Source organism: Lissotriton vulgaris, chromosome 3_1 (assembly GCF_964263255.1).
Source record: "Lissotriton vulgaris chromosome 3_1, aLisVul1.2, whole genome shotgun sequence".
In the NCBI taxonomy this organism is placed as follows: Eukaryota; Metazoa; Chordata; class Amphibia; order Caudata; family Salamandridae; genus Lissotriton; species Lissotriton vulgaris.
This window is the reverse complement of record NC_141689.1, coordinates 1426982879-1427002512: the sequence shown is the minus strand read 5'-3', so window position 1 is coordinate 1427002512 and position 19634 is coordinate 1426982879. Positions and strand designations below refer to the sequence as shown.

At 49.6% G+C, this 19634-nt stretch overlaps 1 protein-coding gene across 2 annotated transcripts in view; it reads right to left on the bottom strand.

Moving 5' to 3' along the window:
• The window catches only part of UBA6 (ubiquitin like modifier activating enzyme 6), a 1035692-nt gene that overhangs the window by 300611 nt on the left and 715447 nt on the right, over positions 1-19634 (bottom strand). For both annotated transcript variants that reach the window (XM_086961917.1, XM_086961916.1), the window contains exon 27: positions 5357-5428. In XM_086961917.1, the coding sequence (XP_086818043.1) occupies positions 5357-5428 (72 nt within the window). The remainder of the gene's footprint in view (positions 1-5356; positions 5429-19634) is intronic.

The following is a 19634-nucleotide window of genomic DNA, read 5'->3' as shown; positions in this document are numbered from 1 at the left end:
GGGCGAGTTTAGTCCGGACCTCCTCCGGACATTGTGGCAGCACGTCCGCGACCGTGTCCCACAGAGAGTGGGTATAACGGCCCAAGAGGCACGCAGTGTTAACTGACGGCAATCCCAAACTCAGTGAGGAGAACATCTTCTTACCATACTGTTTGTAACTCTTGGATTCCCGATCGGGGGGAGCCGTCGGGAATGCAGTCTGGGAGTTAGAGGCCTGTATGACCAGTCTCAGTGGGGTGGGTGGACAGGAAGCAAGGGTCGCCCGGAGCCGGGCGGTGGCGTCTGGCCACGTTCCTATCTACAGGGCGACCTGTAGCGGGCCTGGACCAGGTGCCCAGAAGAACGTCAGACAAGGCCTCATTAAACGGCAACAGAGGCTCCGAAGAGCTTGCTTGCGGTTTAAGGACCTCAGTGAGGAGGTTAGTCCTCACGGCCGCGACGGGGAGTTCAAGGGATAAGGCCTTGGCCGCCCGCGCCATCACCACACTATAGGCAGCCCCCTCCTCCGAAGCCACGGTAGGAGGGGAGACAAAACCAGTGTCTGGCGAAGTGTCCAAACCACTGGCATCCCTAGCTCACCTGCCCAGTCCTGATAAGACTGGCACTCAAATGCCAGAGGGTCCTCAGACCCCTCCCAATCCGCCTCGCCACCCATCTCCTGGAACTCAGGGTAAAATGAGGGGACGGGATCACAGAAGAAAAAGACTTCTCACCGCATCGAGCGGAGCCGCTCTGGCGTCGGAACCGGGTCGAGGGGGGGACCGGGGACGTCGTATGTGAACGCCGCCGGGGGCGACACCCTAGGGGCCGGAGCTGGCGAGGTCGTAAGCTCGACAAGCGATGATCCGGATCTGGAACTGGATCCAGCGGGGCCCTGCGGCGTCGGGACCGAAGTCGCCGACGGCGCCGGGGCCAAAGCACCCGGCGGCGCCGGGGCCGAAGCACCTGGCCCACTTGGGCTCCCAGTCGGGACCGCTTGGCCCGAAGGCGCCGCGGAACCCAACGGAGGAGTGAGCGACCTCATGGCCGTGAGGAAGGCGTCAATCTCCTCCGGCGTCGCGTTCTGCCCAGGGACCGGCGGGTATCGAGCAGGCCGCGACGCCTGCGGCTCCGGCGGAGCCGCGTGGGCGGTGTTGCCCGAACCCCCGGCCGCGTCGCGTGAGCGTCTGGGAAAGTCGGAAGAGCAATCTTGCTTCTCCGACTTCTTATGCATCTTACCAGAGGACTTGGAGTTCGAGGAGTGGTGTTGACTCTCCGAGCCGTGATGACTCCGGCCCAGCGACGGGTCCCTCGACCTCCTTCCGGACCGGGACCTCGAACGGCACGGGCCGACTGCCAGAGCTCGAGGCGTTTGCGGGACCGCTCCCGCCTAACCTTCGACGTCAAGGCCCGACAGTCGGGGCACGACTTGTCATCGTGGTTGGGTCCGAGGCAATGTAGACACCGGCGATGGGGGTCAGTAACCGACATCAGTCGGTTACAGTCGACGCAGGGCTTGAACCCGGGCATCCCTACCGGCACCGTCTGAGTTGTGCGACTTCGAAGAAAGATCAAAAATGATCGAAAAAGGAAAAAGTTTAGTCAAAAATTGACTAAGGATACCACTTTTTCCGGATCGGCGCTTGCTGGCGCGGAAAAAAGAAGAACTGACGTCAGCGCGCGAGGGCGGCATCTAAGTACTCCTGTGACATCATCCCCACGCCGATGACGGAAGCGGAGCCACAGACGACGCCTACTAACGCGCAAGGGTACTGTTACGCAAAACTACCAAGACATGGCTTGGTAGTTCGGGCTGGACTGTTCCCATGAGGCACAGGGTCAAGGCTGATTTGCATATAGCCATTGTCTGACCTAGGGTGGTGTGGAGTGCAAAAAAACGATGGATTTAGGCCCAGATCTTTGTACTGGGGTGAATGTAAGACATTGTTCTGCATTCTGTTAATCAACTGTGTTTTTTGCCCTATATCCCGAGCAGCGCCACCACTGAACACTCTTGGACCAGACTTCCCTCTTCGATCTTTCTCTGATCCAGAAAGGGTGCCCTTGGAAGTATTGGTAGTGGGTTTTTTTCTTTCGGAGTATCCTGGGATGTCATCACCAGCCTGAAGGCTTCTGTATCCTGAGCAAAGGACACCACATCCATCCTGCACGACCCACCGTCCGTTATCTCGCCATACCTTGACCCCAGTGTTTTCTTGGACAGTAATCTTTCTCCAACAACTGAAGCCACATCCTAATACACCCAGCAAATTCTGTGTCCCACGCTTCAATAAAACAATTTAACACCATTCTCCGGCCTCCTAGCTTTCATTTCCGACCATCCCTCCAAAATAGTACCAATCAGCATAGTCTCCTCCTGAGAGGTGGAGCTGGGTTCAGACATGGTTTTGAACCAAATTTGGCTGAAAATGTGCACATTTTCGGCCACATCTGATTGTAGAAATGTTTAAAATATGTACATGAATTCATGATCTTATGATGTATTATGAAAAGGACTGTGAAACAATTTTGCAATTTTATTAGATTCTCAACCTGAATGATAGTGATTTATTGTTTAGTCTTTTATTAATTTTGGGTGACTATAAATATAATATATATTTGTATGTTGATGTTTCGTGTATATACTTCTGTACATTTATTAATCTTGGTTTCTCCTTTGGGGAGTTTGTTTCTGGTTTTGTCTGTGTGTCCCAGTCCCCTTAGTTTGCTGAGGGGTGTCTCTCTTTTGTTTTATGATTCACACAATGTCTCTAGACATAAAAAGCTATCTTGGTTTATCTTCAACCTGGAACAAAAATGCCAGAGGAAGTCCTAGACCTCTTTTACTTCTGGTATTTTTTTAGTAGGATCTTCTATTAAAAGAAGTGCTCTTCAACAAGGTTCTAAACCTGAATCGATTTGAAGTTCGATTCCTTCAGAGCTGTTATGATGATCCTGTCTCTCAAGGATAGCCATAAAGTATATTTACTCACTCAGGTAACAGTAACTAACTGAATATATTTGTACTGTACATGCTACAACAGCAAGTCTCCTGGTGCTGGTCCAACATAGAAACTAGAAAGTTAGCTTTAAAGGAAAAGATAGGCATTGAGGTTTTTCCTGAAAGGGAGTCAGGGACTTGTATTGCCATCAGTTGGGGCATTTAAATTAGGGTCTATAAGCCAAGTGAAGATAAATATTTCTCAGGCCCCTGCCAGGTGTGCAGACATGAATTCGAGCAACTAGGTAGCACAGGCACACATGATAGCATCATCCGTGCTGGGGAATCAAATATAATCTGACTGGGACACTACCCACAAGGCTTGAAGTCCAATGACTTGTGTGATGGCATAGTTCCAAAAGAAATCCCAGTATCTGCACAGGAAAAAAGGGAGCAAAGATTTGCAAGAAAAACCAGCTGCTCTGGTGTCTGCATCAGTAACAAGAGATAACAATGGGTCGGAGGTCACTGGGCGCCTGAGGTGCTTTTTAACAATCCATTTCGCCACTTTCAGGGTTGTCTCATGGATCTTTGGCAGAACCTAGATGGCGCTAATAGAGTGCTTTAACACGTTCTAGATCCATCCTGATGCCTCTGGAAAGGTTCCCATAAGGAATCGGTGGGAAGGAGTATTCATTAAAGGATTTCTTTTCTAAATGGCTAGCTCCACCTCAGTGCAACTTACTTGCTGTAATCACAGCACATGTGAAAACTGCCTTTGCTGCCTTGGAAGTTGCAACACGGTACTCTTCCTATTTGCGTTGCACCAAGTCAGCAGATACCCCTCAAAGGGAGTCAGGTTTTTGCTTGCCCTTGTTTACTTCTAGGCTCATGGAGCCAGTGGAGCAGCTGCATGTATCTGAAGAGTTCTGATTTGGAAAGACCACACTCATACTTCAAGTGTTCAAAGGTTTAATTTCTCCATGATCAATCATGCTTTGCATTAACCGTTCACCCATTTTTGGTAGGGTAGCCCATTCAGACTGGAAATAAAAACAGTATTTCTCTATGAATGTGAGGGGAAGGAGGTAAGCCTCTTTTTGATCATCAAGTTGTCTCAAACCTGCAGGGTGGACAATGTTACTAGTAACACACACATAGTGGGAGTTCTTTGTGCTTTTACTTGCCAGGGGACGTCCAAGAGTGGTCCTCCCATGAGAGTATAGCCTATAATACACCAGCTCTTTTTAGCCTTCAAAGAAATGCAGGTGGTCTGCTTCATAATAGTTGAATACGTAAGGGACCCCTGCTCCGTGGCTGTCACCTGTACTATTTAAAACCAAAAGTGGGAAACTGATCAATGTGACTATGAGGCCATGTCAGAATATTGGCAAAAATAGTAAGAAAAAGTTACTCAACTTTAATCCAAATTTTCTGTCATGTGTATCTTTTTTGAATTCACAAAGATTGGAATACCTACTCTTTTGTGTGTCATCAAGAAATAAAGAAATAGGCCCAACAGCCAGGATAGTGTCGGACAGCCACATAACATCATGGTCGGTGGGAACACAGCAGTTGGAGGGACAGACTGACGCCTCCGACAGGCTCAAGGAGCCCGTCTGGGCATTGGTCAGACCGTAATACCTACAATAGGGGAGGTGCCTGCGCAGGCACTGCCATAGGGATTACGATGTCCCATTCCTGCAACATTTTCAGGAAAGGGACTTTGGGTGCCCCTAGCAGGACCACTGTATCCCTCGGCCTCCACTATGTGGCCTGGGGAGCCAATGTGGTGCTCCCCCAAACAGCCATACACCGTGTGCCAGGCATCACATGGTGCCTGGCACACAGTGCATGGATGTTCAAAAACATCCCTTTTACATTTGAGGCTTGTGCTACAGCCCTTTTCTGGGCCGCAGCAGAAGCCGCAATGGGAAAAAAGCCGTTGTATCCTAATTGGGCAATCAGGACCAACGACTCCTTGTCGGACAGACTCGAGTCGGAAACAAGGCTGGTTGGACAATCGTCCGACCGCCATCGCATTGAGGCTGCAGCTAAAATTTATATTTCTGAACATTAGACAAACAATTGGATGGACGGAATGCAGAACAAATCAAAACATTCGCCCCCAGTGAACAGATCTGAGTTAAATCCATCATTCTTTTGCTCACCATGCCACCCCAGTTTCTGAACATTAAACTGAAAAGAACAAATACCTAACATATACCTGCCATGGATTTCCTGCACTCTTCAAGGAGAAGTGCTTGAATCTAAAGGGTGAAGTCTAAATACATCATTTACTGAATTTGATTTTAAGCTATATGTGCTTTACAGTGTGTAATTACCAGTAAATTAAAAATGACCAGATCGTGAATCTACACACATTTAAAAGCAATACAAAAAGGAGTTGATTTGTTAATAATACTGTTAACCTACTTTATTAGAAGGTGTAAACGCTTGAATTTTTACTTCTGATAAAATCTTCCTGATAGCCTCTTCAGAACTTTCCTATAAGAAAGAAACCAAGTTAATTATTAACATATTAAGGATTCTAGCAACTGAATATACTAAATGATCAGACTCGTTTGATCATCCTGTACAATTACATATAGTATGTATAGATTTCTTTATAAAGCTAGCCACACATGATTGTCAGAGAAGCAGATGAGTGACAACCAAGTAAATGCAACGTGAGGGAGGATCAGCTGTTTAAAAAGTATGAATTTGATTATTGACACTTTTAACTGTGTAAATCTTCTCCCAGTGTGACATCCCACAATGGGCTCCCCAAGATAGTGTTTCCCTAGGAGCTGGCACAAGAAGACTTATAGTACAACATAAGTATGGAAAGGGTTATTTATGAAGTAATTTCCTGTGGTTAGAGCAGCGTGCAGAAACATGCACATATTCTAGTTAGAGGCAGTAAAAACAGACAAAAGGGAACAAGGCAGATACCCTAAACAGTTACTCATTTCATGCTCTGTTTTGCACTTGCTACTCTAATACAACCTTAATCTTGTTGAATTTGGGCTTATCTCTCATTTAAGAAGGCAGGTCTCACTATTTCCCAAATTTTTGAGTCACAGGATGTTACCAACAAGGGTCCATAGAGTAGAAGTCGGTAGCAGTGTCACTAGTGGTGTGGTAACGGTTACCAAGGGGACAGACATCACAGGGGATGAACCTGCCATTATTAAGACAACCAGAGGGCCCGGTGGTGCTATGGGGACCTAAGACGAGCCAGAGGCAGTCAAACCGGTTGGAAATATGCTGCATTTCCTTCTTGACGGCAGGATCAACAACAGAAATGAAAATTCAGTTCATGGTGGGACCAAGCAAAGAATCAGTGTAGTAGACAGAGACCTTGAAGGAGTGCGACTGACATCATGATGCCCTTGGGTCTTCTCTCCGGAGTCAAGAGTGTCATAATGGGGTCAAATCCTGGTTTGATTTCTTATGCTTGCTCTTGGACTTCTACTTACCAAAGGACTTTGAGAATGAAGCTTAACAATCTCAGGAGTGGTCTCGAGACAGGGACAGCGTCCGAGCCCACCGCTAGGAGCATGAGCGGGACATAAACGAAGGTTGCAACTTCTTTTGAGTTCAATATTATACATCACCTCCTGCTCTCGGATAGCTTTCGGGTGCATGAGGTTGGACTTACTGCAAAACTTAAGAGTCCAATTCCAAGACCAGTCACTAAAGGCACACCTCATGTAGGCACATTAATTAAATCTGCTTCCTGCAGTTGTAGCATGGCTTGACACCTGTTTTTGGTTGGGACATTGTTACCAGCACACTGAAATTGTCGGGAAACTAACAAAAAACAGAAACAGAGCATGGGTTCTACATTGGAAGGCATGCAAAGAAAGGAACTGGTATCAGCGCACAGTGATGCCGCTTATATGCGGCTCCACTTCGTCACTTTCGGGGCAGTGTGGAGTCAGCTCAGAGCAGTATTACGTCACCTTGCAGCACGCTATAAAACTTTTCCTGGATCCAGGATCGCACATGGTGAGTATTTTAAGATCAGGAAGGGACACGGGCCAGGAAGGCAAAGCCGGACTGAATTGGGACCCCGTAAGAAACACCCCCTGGGGGCGGGAACCAACCTCCTAGCCCGCGAAAAGTAGGGGCGCACTGAATTGGGTGACCCAAAGACAAGGACTGGTAGCCAATCAGGGCCCAGAAAAGAAAGCGGCTGGGGGGTTCAAAAGGGAATTAGGGTCCACCTTTTGAACACGAGAAACCTCTGTTGCAGTGGAATCCGCCATCGTTGGAGTCACTGTCGTGGAAGGAGAATCGCTCGAAGGAAGGAGAAGCCAGCCCGGAAGGCGAGCGTCTGGACTCCTGCTCATTGGATCTCCAGACTGAGCAGAAGCACCGAGGCGAAAGAGGAGCGAATGAAGAGCCCGCCGATCCAGCCCTGTAACTGTTGAAGGGCCGTCTGGAAACGGGTCCACGACCAGCACGAACAAAGAGTACGGCTGTCAGAAGGGGGAAGCAACATCGCATAGCGGCCGTAAGGGGCGGTGCAAACTCGCTGGGCGGTGCCGCAAGTATCAACCACCTGCCCCATTCCTGGTACCTGGGAGCAGACCGACGAACGTGACGAACAGGAATCGGAGGCAAGTAGAGCTGCTCAACCACCAGGGCAGATGAGGTGGGGAAAAGAAGCACACGCTGCCCAAAGTCCCAAGCACACAAGACTGAAGGCAGTGGTGACCTAATTGGCTGCCTGAAAAAAAGGAAGGCAGTCAATAGGGCTTACTCGCAGGTGCATTACTGGAACTAAACAACACTGATATGGCACAAGGACGCAGTGCCATCACGAGAGAGAAGGGTTCCAGCCCGCTTTAGGAAGGCTGTAGCAAGCGATTGGTGCAAGCAAATGGGGAAGAAGGAGCTGCACAGGCCCGGAAGGTAATGAGCCCGAGCTGGATGGTGACCTGGCAGTTCTACTTGAGAAGGCAAGGGCCTTGGCGGCCTTGATAGGCGAACAGTGGATGGACGAGCACATAGAGAGGCCAGCAAAAAAAGAAGAGATCAGTGCCAGCACCAGCGCCCCCTCAAGGCCTGGTAAGGAGGAGCTTGCAGCCAAAATGGAGTCCCCATCTCAACCAGGCAAGAGGGGCCCGAGGAAGGTGCCACACCCTCCTGCCGTGGCAACAGGGGGAGGGTCAATGGGCTCCAGACCAGGAGTTGGAAGACGAATCAGGAGCATTCCGGCACAACTAGAAGCAGCAGAGAACCTAAGACATAGAGGTTGGCAGCCGCAGCGACGAGGGGTCGTGGCCAACACAGCGGCCCCCTAGGGAGCCACGCAGCATGTCACGATCCAGTGAAGACAACAGCGATAATGAGAACCAAGTGCTAAGCGTAAGGGGGAAGCCGCGCAAAAGGATACAAGGGCAGAAGGGTAACAATGATGAGATGCTTTATCATATCGCAAACTTTGGCACACATTTAAGGGGTAAATAATTATGCAGCGCAGGCACCATGGGCCCCACCGCCACCATGGGCGACATACCCGAAGGGGGGGCCAAAATGAGTTCCGGAGGGAAGCATGGGGGAAAGTAACGCCGCATCCAGGGGCATGGGTGACATGGTGGACATGGCCAAGGCCAGGAGCCCCTGCTGGTGGGGAATCTTGGTTAGGAGCCAGGGGTAACGAAGGGGACAAGGGGATCACTTAGAACAAGGGACAGAGGAAGGGTCTGACAGAATGGGATGACCATCAAGAAGCTAGGAACACGGAGGGCACAGGGATTGGGGTTGTCACCCGAACAGTCAGAGAGAGGGTAGAACACCTAAGGGCCCACAACTGCCCAAGACAGTGGAAGGGCGGAACCAGCAGGTAAACCTGCAAGCGAATACATCTGTCCCTCCTCGCTGGAAGTAGGCTTAGACCTGATTGTGCAGGACAAAAAGGGCAAGTACATGAGGGAGAAGTGCAAACCTAGAGTGGCTACGACAATAGAGAACTGGCTGCGGGCCTTCAGGACTTGAGTAATCATAGAAAAATTCCCCAAGAGCGCAACAGCCCTAATTGTGTATGAGGAAAAGGTGCGTGAGGCTCAGCAAAATTACCAGGGAGAATCATGGCTTAAGTACGATGAGGGTTTAAGGGAGAAAATGCAGACCTGGCCAGTTATAGAATGGGATCACCAAGATATGGAGGGTTTCATGACCCACATGGTGGCGGCAAGGGAAAGGCTTGGCAACCGGGAACCCAATTTTTGTCCCTCAGGGTTTAAAGGGAAATATGAGTGCCAAGGACAGGTCAAAGAAAGACAGAAGGAAAGGTCAGGCTGGTGGAATACCTAGGAAGACAAGGGTGGCTGCATGCTGGAAATACTATAAGGACGAATGTAGATGGGGGAACGCCTTCAGGTTCAAACATTGCTGTGGGAACTGCAGTGGCAGCCACCCCGCCATGCATTGCAAACAAAATCAAGGCGCAGGTAACCGGTAACAATAGAGACAAAGGCAGCGCAAAGAAGCAATAGAGGAAGTGGTACGATGCCTGGGGATACAGGAGGGACGTAAAAGGGGCTGCACCTGCCCACACACATTCATTCAATGAGACTTATCAAGCTGCTAAGCAGTTATCCAAGAATCCGAGACAAACAACAATTGGCTGAAGGGTTCACAATGGGGTTTCCCATCCCTTACAAAAAACATGTGGTCCTCGGCTTAGTAGCAACCTAAAATCTATAGGGGACAACCCTGAAACAGCGAGAAAACAGTGTAGCGTGGAGTGGCATGGAGTGAAATGATATAGAGCAGAGTGCCATACAGCAGAGTGGCATAGAGTCTAATACTGTAGACTAGAGTGGTGCAGTGTGGAGTTCCGTAGAGTGTAGTGGCATAGATTAGAATAGCATAGAGTGTAGCGGCACAGAGAATAGTGGTGTAGAGTGGAATTGCGTAGCTTGGAGTGCCTTGGCGTGACATATAGTAGAGTGGTGTAGAGTGCAATAGCGTGGAGTGGTGTATAGCACAGGGGCATTGAGTGGAGTGTGGCAGAGGAGAATAGTGTAGAGTGGAGTGGTGTAGCGAGTAGAGTTTAGTAATGGAGAGTGTAGGGGCATATAGTGGAGTTGCATAGAATGAAAAGGCTCAGAGTGGAGTGCCACGGAGTGGTGAACAGTAGATTGGTATACAGTGGAGTAGCAGACACTGGAATAGCATGGAGTGGAGAGGCATAGAGTAGAATAGATTTGAGTGATTTGGCTCAAAGAGGAGTAGCGTAGAGTGTACTGGCATAAAGTTGAGAGGAGTAGAGTGGAGTAGAGTAGAGTGGATTGGCATAGAGTGGAGTGGTGCCGAGAGGAACACTTTTGAATGGAGTATCGTAGAGTGGAATGGCGAAGGGTAGAGTGGAGTGCAGTGTAGTACAGTAGAATGGTACAGAGGAGAGTGGCTTAGAGTCAATTAGCAGAGTGTAGTGGCATACAGTGAAGTGGTGTGTAGTGTAGAAGAACCTAGTTTAAACAGACACATCATGAAAGTGGGTGAACGGATGTTGATGAATATAGATTATGGGTTGGAAAAGCTATTTTTTGGAATGTTGATGAATATAGATTATGAGTTGGAAAAGGTATTTTTTGGAAGTAGCCTTAAATGTATTACTTAGTGTTAAACTTATAAGTCACAAAAAAAATTGTTATACATGGGGCTGAGGTACACTGCAATAACTTCACGGTAATCCGATGTACATGCCGAACATAAAGCAGTATATCATTAGCTAATGACTTCATTTAAAAAAGTAAATGGCAGCCATCTAGTCACCACCACACGTTTGCTGTCTCCTGGTTTAGTGCCTTAGATATAGGTAAGTATAAGGTTTTACACAAGGTCCCTGGAATTATGCGATTGTGCGGCCAGGGCGATTTTGACATAATTGTAGATTTGCTACATTTGCTACATAATCCAGATTTTAACATAAGAAATTGTTTCTAGCTCAAACAGTTCAAACGTTACTAAAAGTGCAGCACCACATGTTGCTACGCAGTGGAAGGCCTTTGCAAAGATAAGGCGATACCGAAGGTAATATTCGTGTCCATTTGATAGAGATATCTGGCCGAGCAATACCATACTTGGAGGAGGGGCTGCTAACTGACCTCATCCAAGATCCCCAAACAGGAGAAGCCGGTCCAAAAGATAGAAAGGGACCAGACTGTCTAAAAGTTGATAGGTGAAGCAGGATGTGCACCAAAGGACTGATCTCCAAGAAGGACTACGGGAAGCCCACAGGGAGTAGAAAGCTACAAGGCCCTGAGAAACCCGGTATAGAACCAGTAAAAAGACAGCCCCAAAAAGGGATGCAACCTACAATCGGGGAATGAAAAGGAACCAAGGACAATAGTCCATAGAGTCCAGGTTCAAAGCCAATAGAAGGAGCCTACACAGCATGCTCAGCCACAGCTAACACATACAACAAATAAAGAGCACCCACCGATCGTCAAGGAAACTATCCTGAGAAACACATTTTGAAAAAAGATTGATAGAGGAAAAGACAGAAACAAGAATGCTGAAGAGCATCGCTAGAAAGACAAGAACGGTAAAAGGAAACCGCTCTAATACTGAGAACCTTGATAGATAGATAAGACACCCTTCGAAATAATGTAACGGAGGCGCTCATTGAAGAGTAGGAAGGAAACATACAAGTAGAACCAAGAAGGTTGAACCTTGTCACCAGCAAGGGTGTAGGTAAAATGCAGCGATGTACAGCGTATAGATGGCCAGACGACCATATGTGCAAAACACACACCTATATAAACCTGAAGCAAATGACATCTACAAGAGATCCATTCAAGAGATAGGCATACATGTGCATAAAAAAAAAACATAGAAATTCCCGTAGACCCAATCAGTCATAGAGGATACAGCAAAAGCATATCCAACTCCACCGAAGGAAACTCATGTGATACGCCGGTGAGAGAGCGGGAGGACGATAAGTGGAGGAATGAGGGACACTCTAAGAACAGAGGTAACCAAGGAAGGACAGAGATAATATATCATACTGTCGTAAAAAAGCGGTTACAACAGTAACTGAGGTAGAAACAGAAAGACAGAGATGGGAAACTGCAACACAGAGCCACATAGAGAAGGAAGTGGAAGACATCACCCACCCACTGACGGAGGAAGGATGCCAGCAGAAGGTAGCAGGAGAAGCAAAGAATAAACAGCATGTGGAAAGTCCAGTATGAAAGAGAAGAATAAGAAGAAGACCGCCAGGGGAAACGAAGGGCCGGGGGAAGCTAAAGGCAACAAATAGTTGATTATGACACTTACACATGGAAGCAGGGGGAAAAAGGTAAGAAACCTGAGCATGCTTCATGGAAAGATAGGATGGAAAGGGAAATCCTGTCTCTAGTGAAATAAGGATACCAGACAAGGATCCAAACAATCAAGGGGACAGGTGTCCCAGGTGAAGAGAACTGAAGAACAGCAGACACAACAGGTACCTCACAGGTGTGATGGTAGAGATGTATAAAACCCCCTTGCAGAAGGCAACAGCAGCAACCGAACCCCAAGAAGGTAGGCAGAACACCAGAAGGGTAAAAACACACAAAAGAACACCAGATTGTGGAAGATAAGCAGCATCAGGACCACAAAAAAGGAGAAAAGGGAGGGATGAGCACACAATACAACAGTGTCCAGGTGCAATCGAAATAATATGCCAACAAGATGCTGATACCATAATGGCATCAGGGAGGGGGAGTCGTGGAATACCAAGAGGACCATAATATGAGTAGGAGAAAATCAATGAGAAAGATAAACAGGCCAAGAGTGTGCCTGTCTGTGGTACCAGTGTCGCCCATATGGAGGGGGCAGAAAAAAGAAAAAGAAAAAAATCGAGACACTGCTGTAAGGGATACTAAGTGTACAGACAGCTTATAAATTGCCTCTAAGGCACACACAATAAGGTCCTCAAAAATAAGTGTGCATCTACACAACATAAAAGAAAACCCGCCACCCAGTAAGCATTCGGAAGAAAAAAATCAAGCAAGAGAAAGAAGCCATAAGAACAGACTCCCATTAGACAGCAAAGCAAGATGGCTGGAAAAGAAACCTGTCACTGACAGCATAATTGAGAAGAAAAGTACCTGCAGAAATCAGGAACACTACACCGGGTGTAACCCAGGAAGGGAGAGAGTACTCCGCTCTATGAAGGTGGAGAGGAGTAAAAATAAGAGGAAACAATCTTCCCCAGACAACCTCACTACAACAAATAGTTAAGACTCCGCACCACCATGACTATCTCTGACCCGGCATAAGGCAGAGTCGGCATGAGCGCCAAAAAGGGAGGAACCATCAAAAGGCATGTCAATTAAAGAAATTGCACAGCTCCTGAAAACCTGGAAGTATGCAACCATGCACGCCAGCACAGACCTATGGTGGAGGCCATAGCCTGACCAACAAAAAAATCAGTGGTACCCATACCGCAGCAGATGCTAAGAATGGATGTTTGTTGCCCATCATGTACCAGGGGAACTAGAGCATTCCGGGCTTCCACCGGAAGGGAGGGCAGGAGGCGTTCTAGTAAGTCCCAAAAGGCATGAGAGAAGCGGGTGAGGACACAAGAAGTGTTCAGAGAGTGAAGGCAGCGCTAGAAAAAGAGAAAATACACTTACCACAAGCGCCAAATTTCCTGGTCTTTCTCTCCAGGAGGGACAAGAGGGAGAAATCAATGTTTTGGATGGCCAAAACAACCTGAACCACAAAGCGCCTGGTAGAGGGATGTCTAAGAAGACAGGAGGGATCCCCGGGGCCGGCGATGCCTTTGGGAAATAGAATGATCCTTAGGTTTAGCACAAGCACCTAGTAGGATATCAAAAAGACAGTCACTATAAGGAAGTACAGGTTCAACGTTGGACTGGTCAGGATGTAGAACGCCAAGTAAAGGGTCTGTGGGCAGATCCACATAAGGAAATTGTAAATCCAGTGTAATCGAAACTTGATCGAGCATGTCCGCTGGAGCGGAACACAACTCTGTAGCCTAACCAGGAAAAGGCTGGAGAAGATTCCAGGCCACTGGCGTCACCCAAGTCAAGTAACCAGTTAGACTGCATGGGGGAGGGGGGGGGGGGTGGAGTCCTCTCCAAAATGGGATGGAGACAAACAGAGGAAGGGAGTCTGAGATGGTTGGCTCCATCTGCACCGCATCCAATAACGTAACTCAAGCTGTTCGACATCAAGAAGGCGAAGCTTCGCTGTTGGAAGGAGCATGAATGGCACCACTATGGGAGCCGGCAGACAAGAGTCCGACCCCGTATTCGGAGTCTACAGACCTGAAGCAAGAGCTGAATAAAGGAGCCTTGAAGGCTGTGCCCCGGCGTCACTAAGGTGTCAGACACAGGAGGCCAACCTGAAGCTGGATGAGAATCCGCACTTTCGTGGGGCCCGAGGGCGCTCCAGAAAAAGGTAATTATCTAAGAATAGAATAAAGAGTTTGAGAATATTGTCTCATCTGGGTCAAAGACGCCCTGACCCCAGGATAAGTGGGCAGATGCAGGGCGGACCCATGTCCCAATACTTCAACATGAGTGAGGATCAGTGGTAGGCGACGAAGGCGGGCGACACCACGACTTACCTCCGGATGTCAAAGGAGAATGACGCCTGCAGGAATAGCTACTAGCGTGAACGTGCAGTCGGTCTGGAGAGCGCAAAGGGGATAGAGGATGACCTGAAGACTTAGATAATAGTGACATCTAAGCCTCATGGCGTTTTATACAATATTTCCAGCGCTTTTGGTTGGAGCTGGCGCCAGGAGTCACACTCTTCAGAGTCATGGTGCTCACCCAGGCACCACATGCAAACCGAGTGAGGGTCTGTGGCAGGCATCTGTCGTCCGCAGGGCTCATAAGGCTTGAACCCAGAGGACGTTGAAGATGAGAGAAAAAAGGGCACACTGCTACGTGTACGAAAAAATGTCAAGTAGGCTGAAAAATGGCGGGAGGAATTGCAGCACAATTTGGGTAGTTAGCACCGGGAAAAAAGGTAGTGACATCAGAGTGTCAGTTGAGGGCTTATATGCCATCCTTTGGCATCACATTCAGGAGACGACGACGCTGCAGTGTCGCTCGATACCCTCTACCGAGGCTCAGGGGTACTGCTGAAAAATTGTCCAGATCCAGTCTGGCACCTGGGGAGGATTCTAATATAAGGAATCTGGTTCTAAATGTCTCTATCAGACCATAAACTACTTCTGCTGTTCTCCCTTCTACCTGACACCTCAAACTCAGAACACATGCTGCTCATCCTGATGTTGCTAAGAGTTTGTTCTACCTTCTCAGTGACCTTTGACCCTGCTCTCAGGCAGGTCGTTCCCCTCGGCGCTGTAACAGCTCCACCTGGTGTGACCGTATCCCCCCCCCAAGCCCAGCTTGCTACTGCTGCCGGTCGTTAGTTCGAGGCTCGCTTGCTGCACTTGGTTTTGTATTGTTTTGTAATGTTCTTGCCACTTGTATTTTGCTTCACCCCCTGTGATTTCGGCGCTCTGTATATTGTTTTTTGTGCCCTGTATTTAGTTTCTGACTGCGTTTCCTTTCCCCCCCTGTGAGTCTGTGCCCCATTACCCTCTGTTTCCCTCCGAAGCACCTCACCCGTTTTCTTCCCGCCGCTGCATGCCGCCCCCCTGCTCGCCCATTCGCCGCCGCCCGCCTCCCAGCTGCTCCTCCCTCCCACCTCTCCATATATGCCGGCCGCTGTGCGATGAAAGGAGCGACCTTTTACCGTGCTCTCAGGCAGGTCACTTCCCTCGCTGCCGCACCAGCTCCACCTGGTGTGAACGCCCCCCCAGCTTGCGATTGCTGCCGGTCGAGAGTTCGAGGCTCGCTCGCTGCACTTGATTTTGTATTGTTCTGTGTTGTTCTTGCCACTTGTATTTTCCTTCACACCCTGTGATTTCTGCGCCCTGTATATTGTTTTTTGTGCCCTGTATTTAGTTTCTGCCTATGTTTCCTTTTCCCCTCTGTGAGTCTGTGCCCCATTGCCCTCTGTTTCCCTCTGCCGCTCCTCATCCGTTTTTTTCCTCGGCGCTGCGTCCCCGCCCCCCCTGCTCGCCCATTTGCCGCCCCACCCCCACCTCCCAGCTGCTCCTCCCCCCCACCTCCACATATATGCCGGCTGTTGCACAGCCGTGCCTAAGGCATGCCCGTCTGCCTCCGTCCGCCCGCACCTGGACCGCGCCCAGTGCCAGAACCCCTGGCCCCGCGAACGCCACGACTCCCGTCTCCGCTACGATGCCAGCACCCTCCACGCACTCAACACAGGACGCCCACACTCCTGCTTCCTGGCTGCCCCGAAGCGCACCCAAGGACCTTTCTCAAGGACCTTTCTCCTTCCGGAACTGCAGCTTCACCAACATCCGACCCGCCAACCCAACCACCAGGAAAGAACCCAACTACCTCAGATCTCAGATGCAATCTCCTCAACACCCGCTCCTCCCGCTAACACGCCGTTGAACTCTGGACCTACTTGATTCAACCTTCCCAGACGTCGCCTTCCTGACGGAGACCTCGCTGAACCCCTCCTCGGCACCCAACATCGCCATAGCCATCCCAGACGGCTACAAGATCACCCGCAGGGGCTGCACCAAAGGAGTAGGAGGAGGTATCGTCATCGTCCACAGGAACATGCTCAGAGTCTCGACCAACACCGACGACACCCTCAGCGCTGCCGAACACCTGCACTTCCAGATCCACACCGATCCCAACACCACCCTCAGAGGAACTCTCATCTACAAACCCCCCGGACCCCCACCATACAAACAACTGACCTGCTAGCTCGAGGAGAACAGCATCCTGAACCCGTCCCAGTCCAGGTATCGCAGAAAACACAGCACCGAAACTGCCCTCATCGCCGCCACCGATGACATCAGGGACCTGCTAGACAACGGAGAAACCGTGGCCCTCATCCTCCTGGACCTGTCAGCCACCTTCGACACGGTCTGCCACTGCACCCTAGGCACACTCCTCCACGACGCTGGGATCCAAGAGAAGGCCCTGCACTGGACCACCTCCTTCCTCTCCATAAGAACCCAGAGCGTCCGACCCCCCCTTTCCCCTCCAAAGCCACCGAGATCATCTGTGGCGTACCCCAGGGCTCATCCCTCAGCCCAACACTACATGGCACTGCTCGCCCACGTCGCCTGACTACATGACATCAACATCATCTGCTACGCCGGCGACACACAGCTGTTCCTCTCCCTCACCAAGGACCGCCACACCTCCAAAACCAACCTCCACGAAGGAATGAAAGCCGTCGCCGAGTGGATGATGAACAGCCGACTGAAGCTAAACTCAGACAAGACAGAAGTCCTCCTCTTCGGATCCACTTCCTCGGCCTGGGACGACTCTTGGTGGCCGACCACACTGGGAACAGCTCCAACACCCACCGACTACACACGCAACCTACGGTTCATCCTCGACTCCACCCTCTACATGACTAAGCAGGTCAAGGCTGTCTCATCCTCCTGCTTCAACACCCTCGGCATGCTCTGCAAGAGGATCCCCACCGAAACGAGAAGAAGGGTCCCCTAGGCCCTCGTCAGCAGCAGGCTGGACTACGGCAACGCCCTCTATGCAGGAGCCTCGGCCAAACTCCTGAAACAACTTCAATGCATTCAGAACTCCTCTGCACACCTGATCCTCGACATCCCTCGCAGCAGCCACATCACACCCCACCTGAGAGACCTGCACTGGCTACCCGTCAACAAGAGGATAACCTTCAAGCTCCTCACCCACGCACACAAGGCACTCCACAACACCGGACCAGCGTACCTCAACAGATGCCTCAGCTTCTACACCCCAACCCACCAGCTTCGCTCCGCCGACCTCGCCACAGTCCCCCGCATCCGAACAGCAACCTCTGGCGGCAGATCCTTCTTCCACCTCGCCGTCAACACCAGGAACTTCCTCCCCATCCCCCTACGGCAGACCTCCATACCTGCTGACCTTCAAAAGACTCCTCAAGACCAGGCTTTTCAAGCAGTAGCAGCATCCCCCCCGCCCCCCAGTGCCTTGAGGCCCTGACAAACAAGTTACTTACCTTCGGTAATGCTTTTTCTGGTGGATACAGTATATGCCTGTGGATTCCTCACGTTGTGAATATCCCCCTGCGTCAGCAATGTTCGGAAAAATCTTTTGTAGCACGCCGGCGACGTCATAGGAGCACGTCATCGCGTGCGACTCCAACTGATGTCACTGACTCCTTATTAGGCCTACGCCGGCGTAATGACATCAGTACCGCCCTTTTTTCCGTGCCTTCGAGGCACCCGGACCGACCAATGACAGTAGACATATACATATACAGTGTACACCGTACATAATATCCAAAATTATACACATAGTGTGTAGACAATGTATGAAAAACAAAATATATATCCAAATATAAATATATATATATATATATATATATATATATATATATATATATATATATATATACATATAAATACATTAAAATAATGTCATAAACACAGGTATAGAAGAGTGGACAATGGGGAGGCGGGTGGGCATGTGAGGAATCCACAGACAGATACTGTATCCACCAGAAAAAGCATTAGCGAAGGTAAGTAATTTGTTCTTCTGCCAGTGGATTCCTGCCAGTGGATTCCACTGGCAGTGGATCTGCCAGTGGATTCCTCACCTTGTGAATAGAGTCCCACAGCAGTCACCACTCCCGGAGGAGGGTGTCCACTCTCCTATACCAGAAAATCCTGGAGGACAGAACGCGCAAAGTGGCTGTCCCTCCTCACTTCGGAATCCAAGCAGTAATGCTTCGCGAAAGTGTGGAGGGAAGCCCAAGTCGCAGTTCTACAAATGTCCTCTACAGGTACACCCCTAGACAAAGCAGATGTAGAAGACTTTGCTCTAGTTGAGTGAGCTCTTATACCCTCTGGAGGGTCCTTACCCGCCAGGGAGTAGCAGATCTTGATACATAGTATAATCCATCTTGAAAGTGTGTGCTTGTGCACAGCTCTTCCTTTTCTGTAGCCAGCAAATCCAACAAAGAGCTGGTCATCCACTCGATAGTCTCTTGTCCTATCAAGATAAAAGCTCACCGCCCTCTTAGGGTCCAGGCGGTGAAGTCGCTCCTCCTCCTTGGAAGGGTGAGGGGGAGGATAGAAGGTAGGTAGGGTTATGGACTGTCCTAGATGGAAGGGAGTTACCACCTTCGGCAGAAAAGCAGCCCTGGTCCTAAGTACCATTCTTTTAGCATGAATGGTCAAGAATGGGGGCTTTGAACTAAGAGCTTGAAGCTCACTTACCCTCCTTGCCGAGGTAATTGCAACCAAGAAGAACGTTTTAAAAGATAAAAGTCTCATGGGACACTTGTGCAAAGGTTCGAAAGGAGAACCCATCAGAAAAGAAAGCACAAGATTCAAGTCCCATTGAGGCACAATAAAGGCAGAAGGAGGAAATGTATTTGTAAGACCCTTCAGAAATCTTAGAGCCACTGGTCGATAGAATGATATCCACCACGTCATGTGGGAGAGAAAAGGAATTCAGGTTGCCCCGTTCAATCTCCAGGCATGAAGGTGTAAGGTCTGGAGGTGGGGGTGTAGAACCTGCCTCTCCATCTGAGAGAGGAGGTCTGGCCAGAGAGGGAGACGGAGCGGCGGGAACGAGGAGAGGTGGAGAAGATCTGTGTACCACACCCTTCTTGGCCAATCCGGGGCGACCAATATGACTTGGGCCCA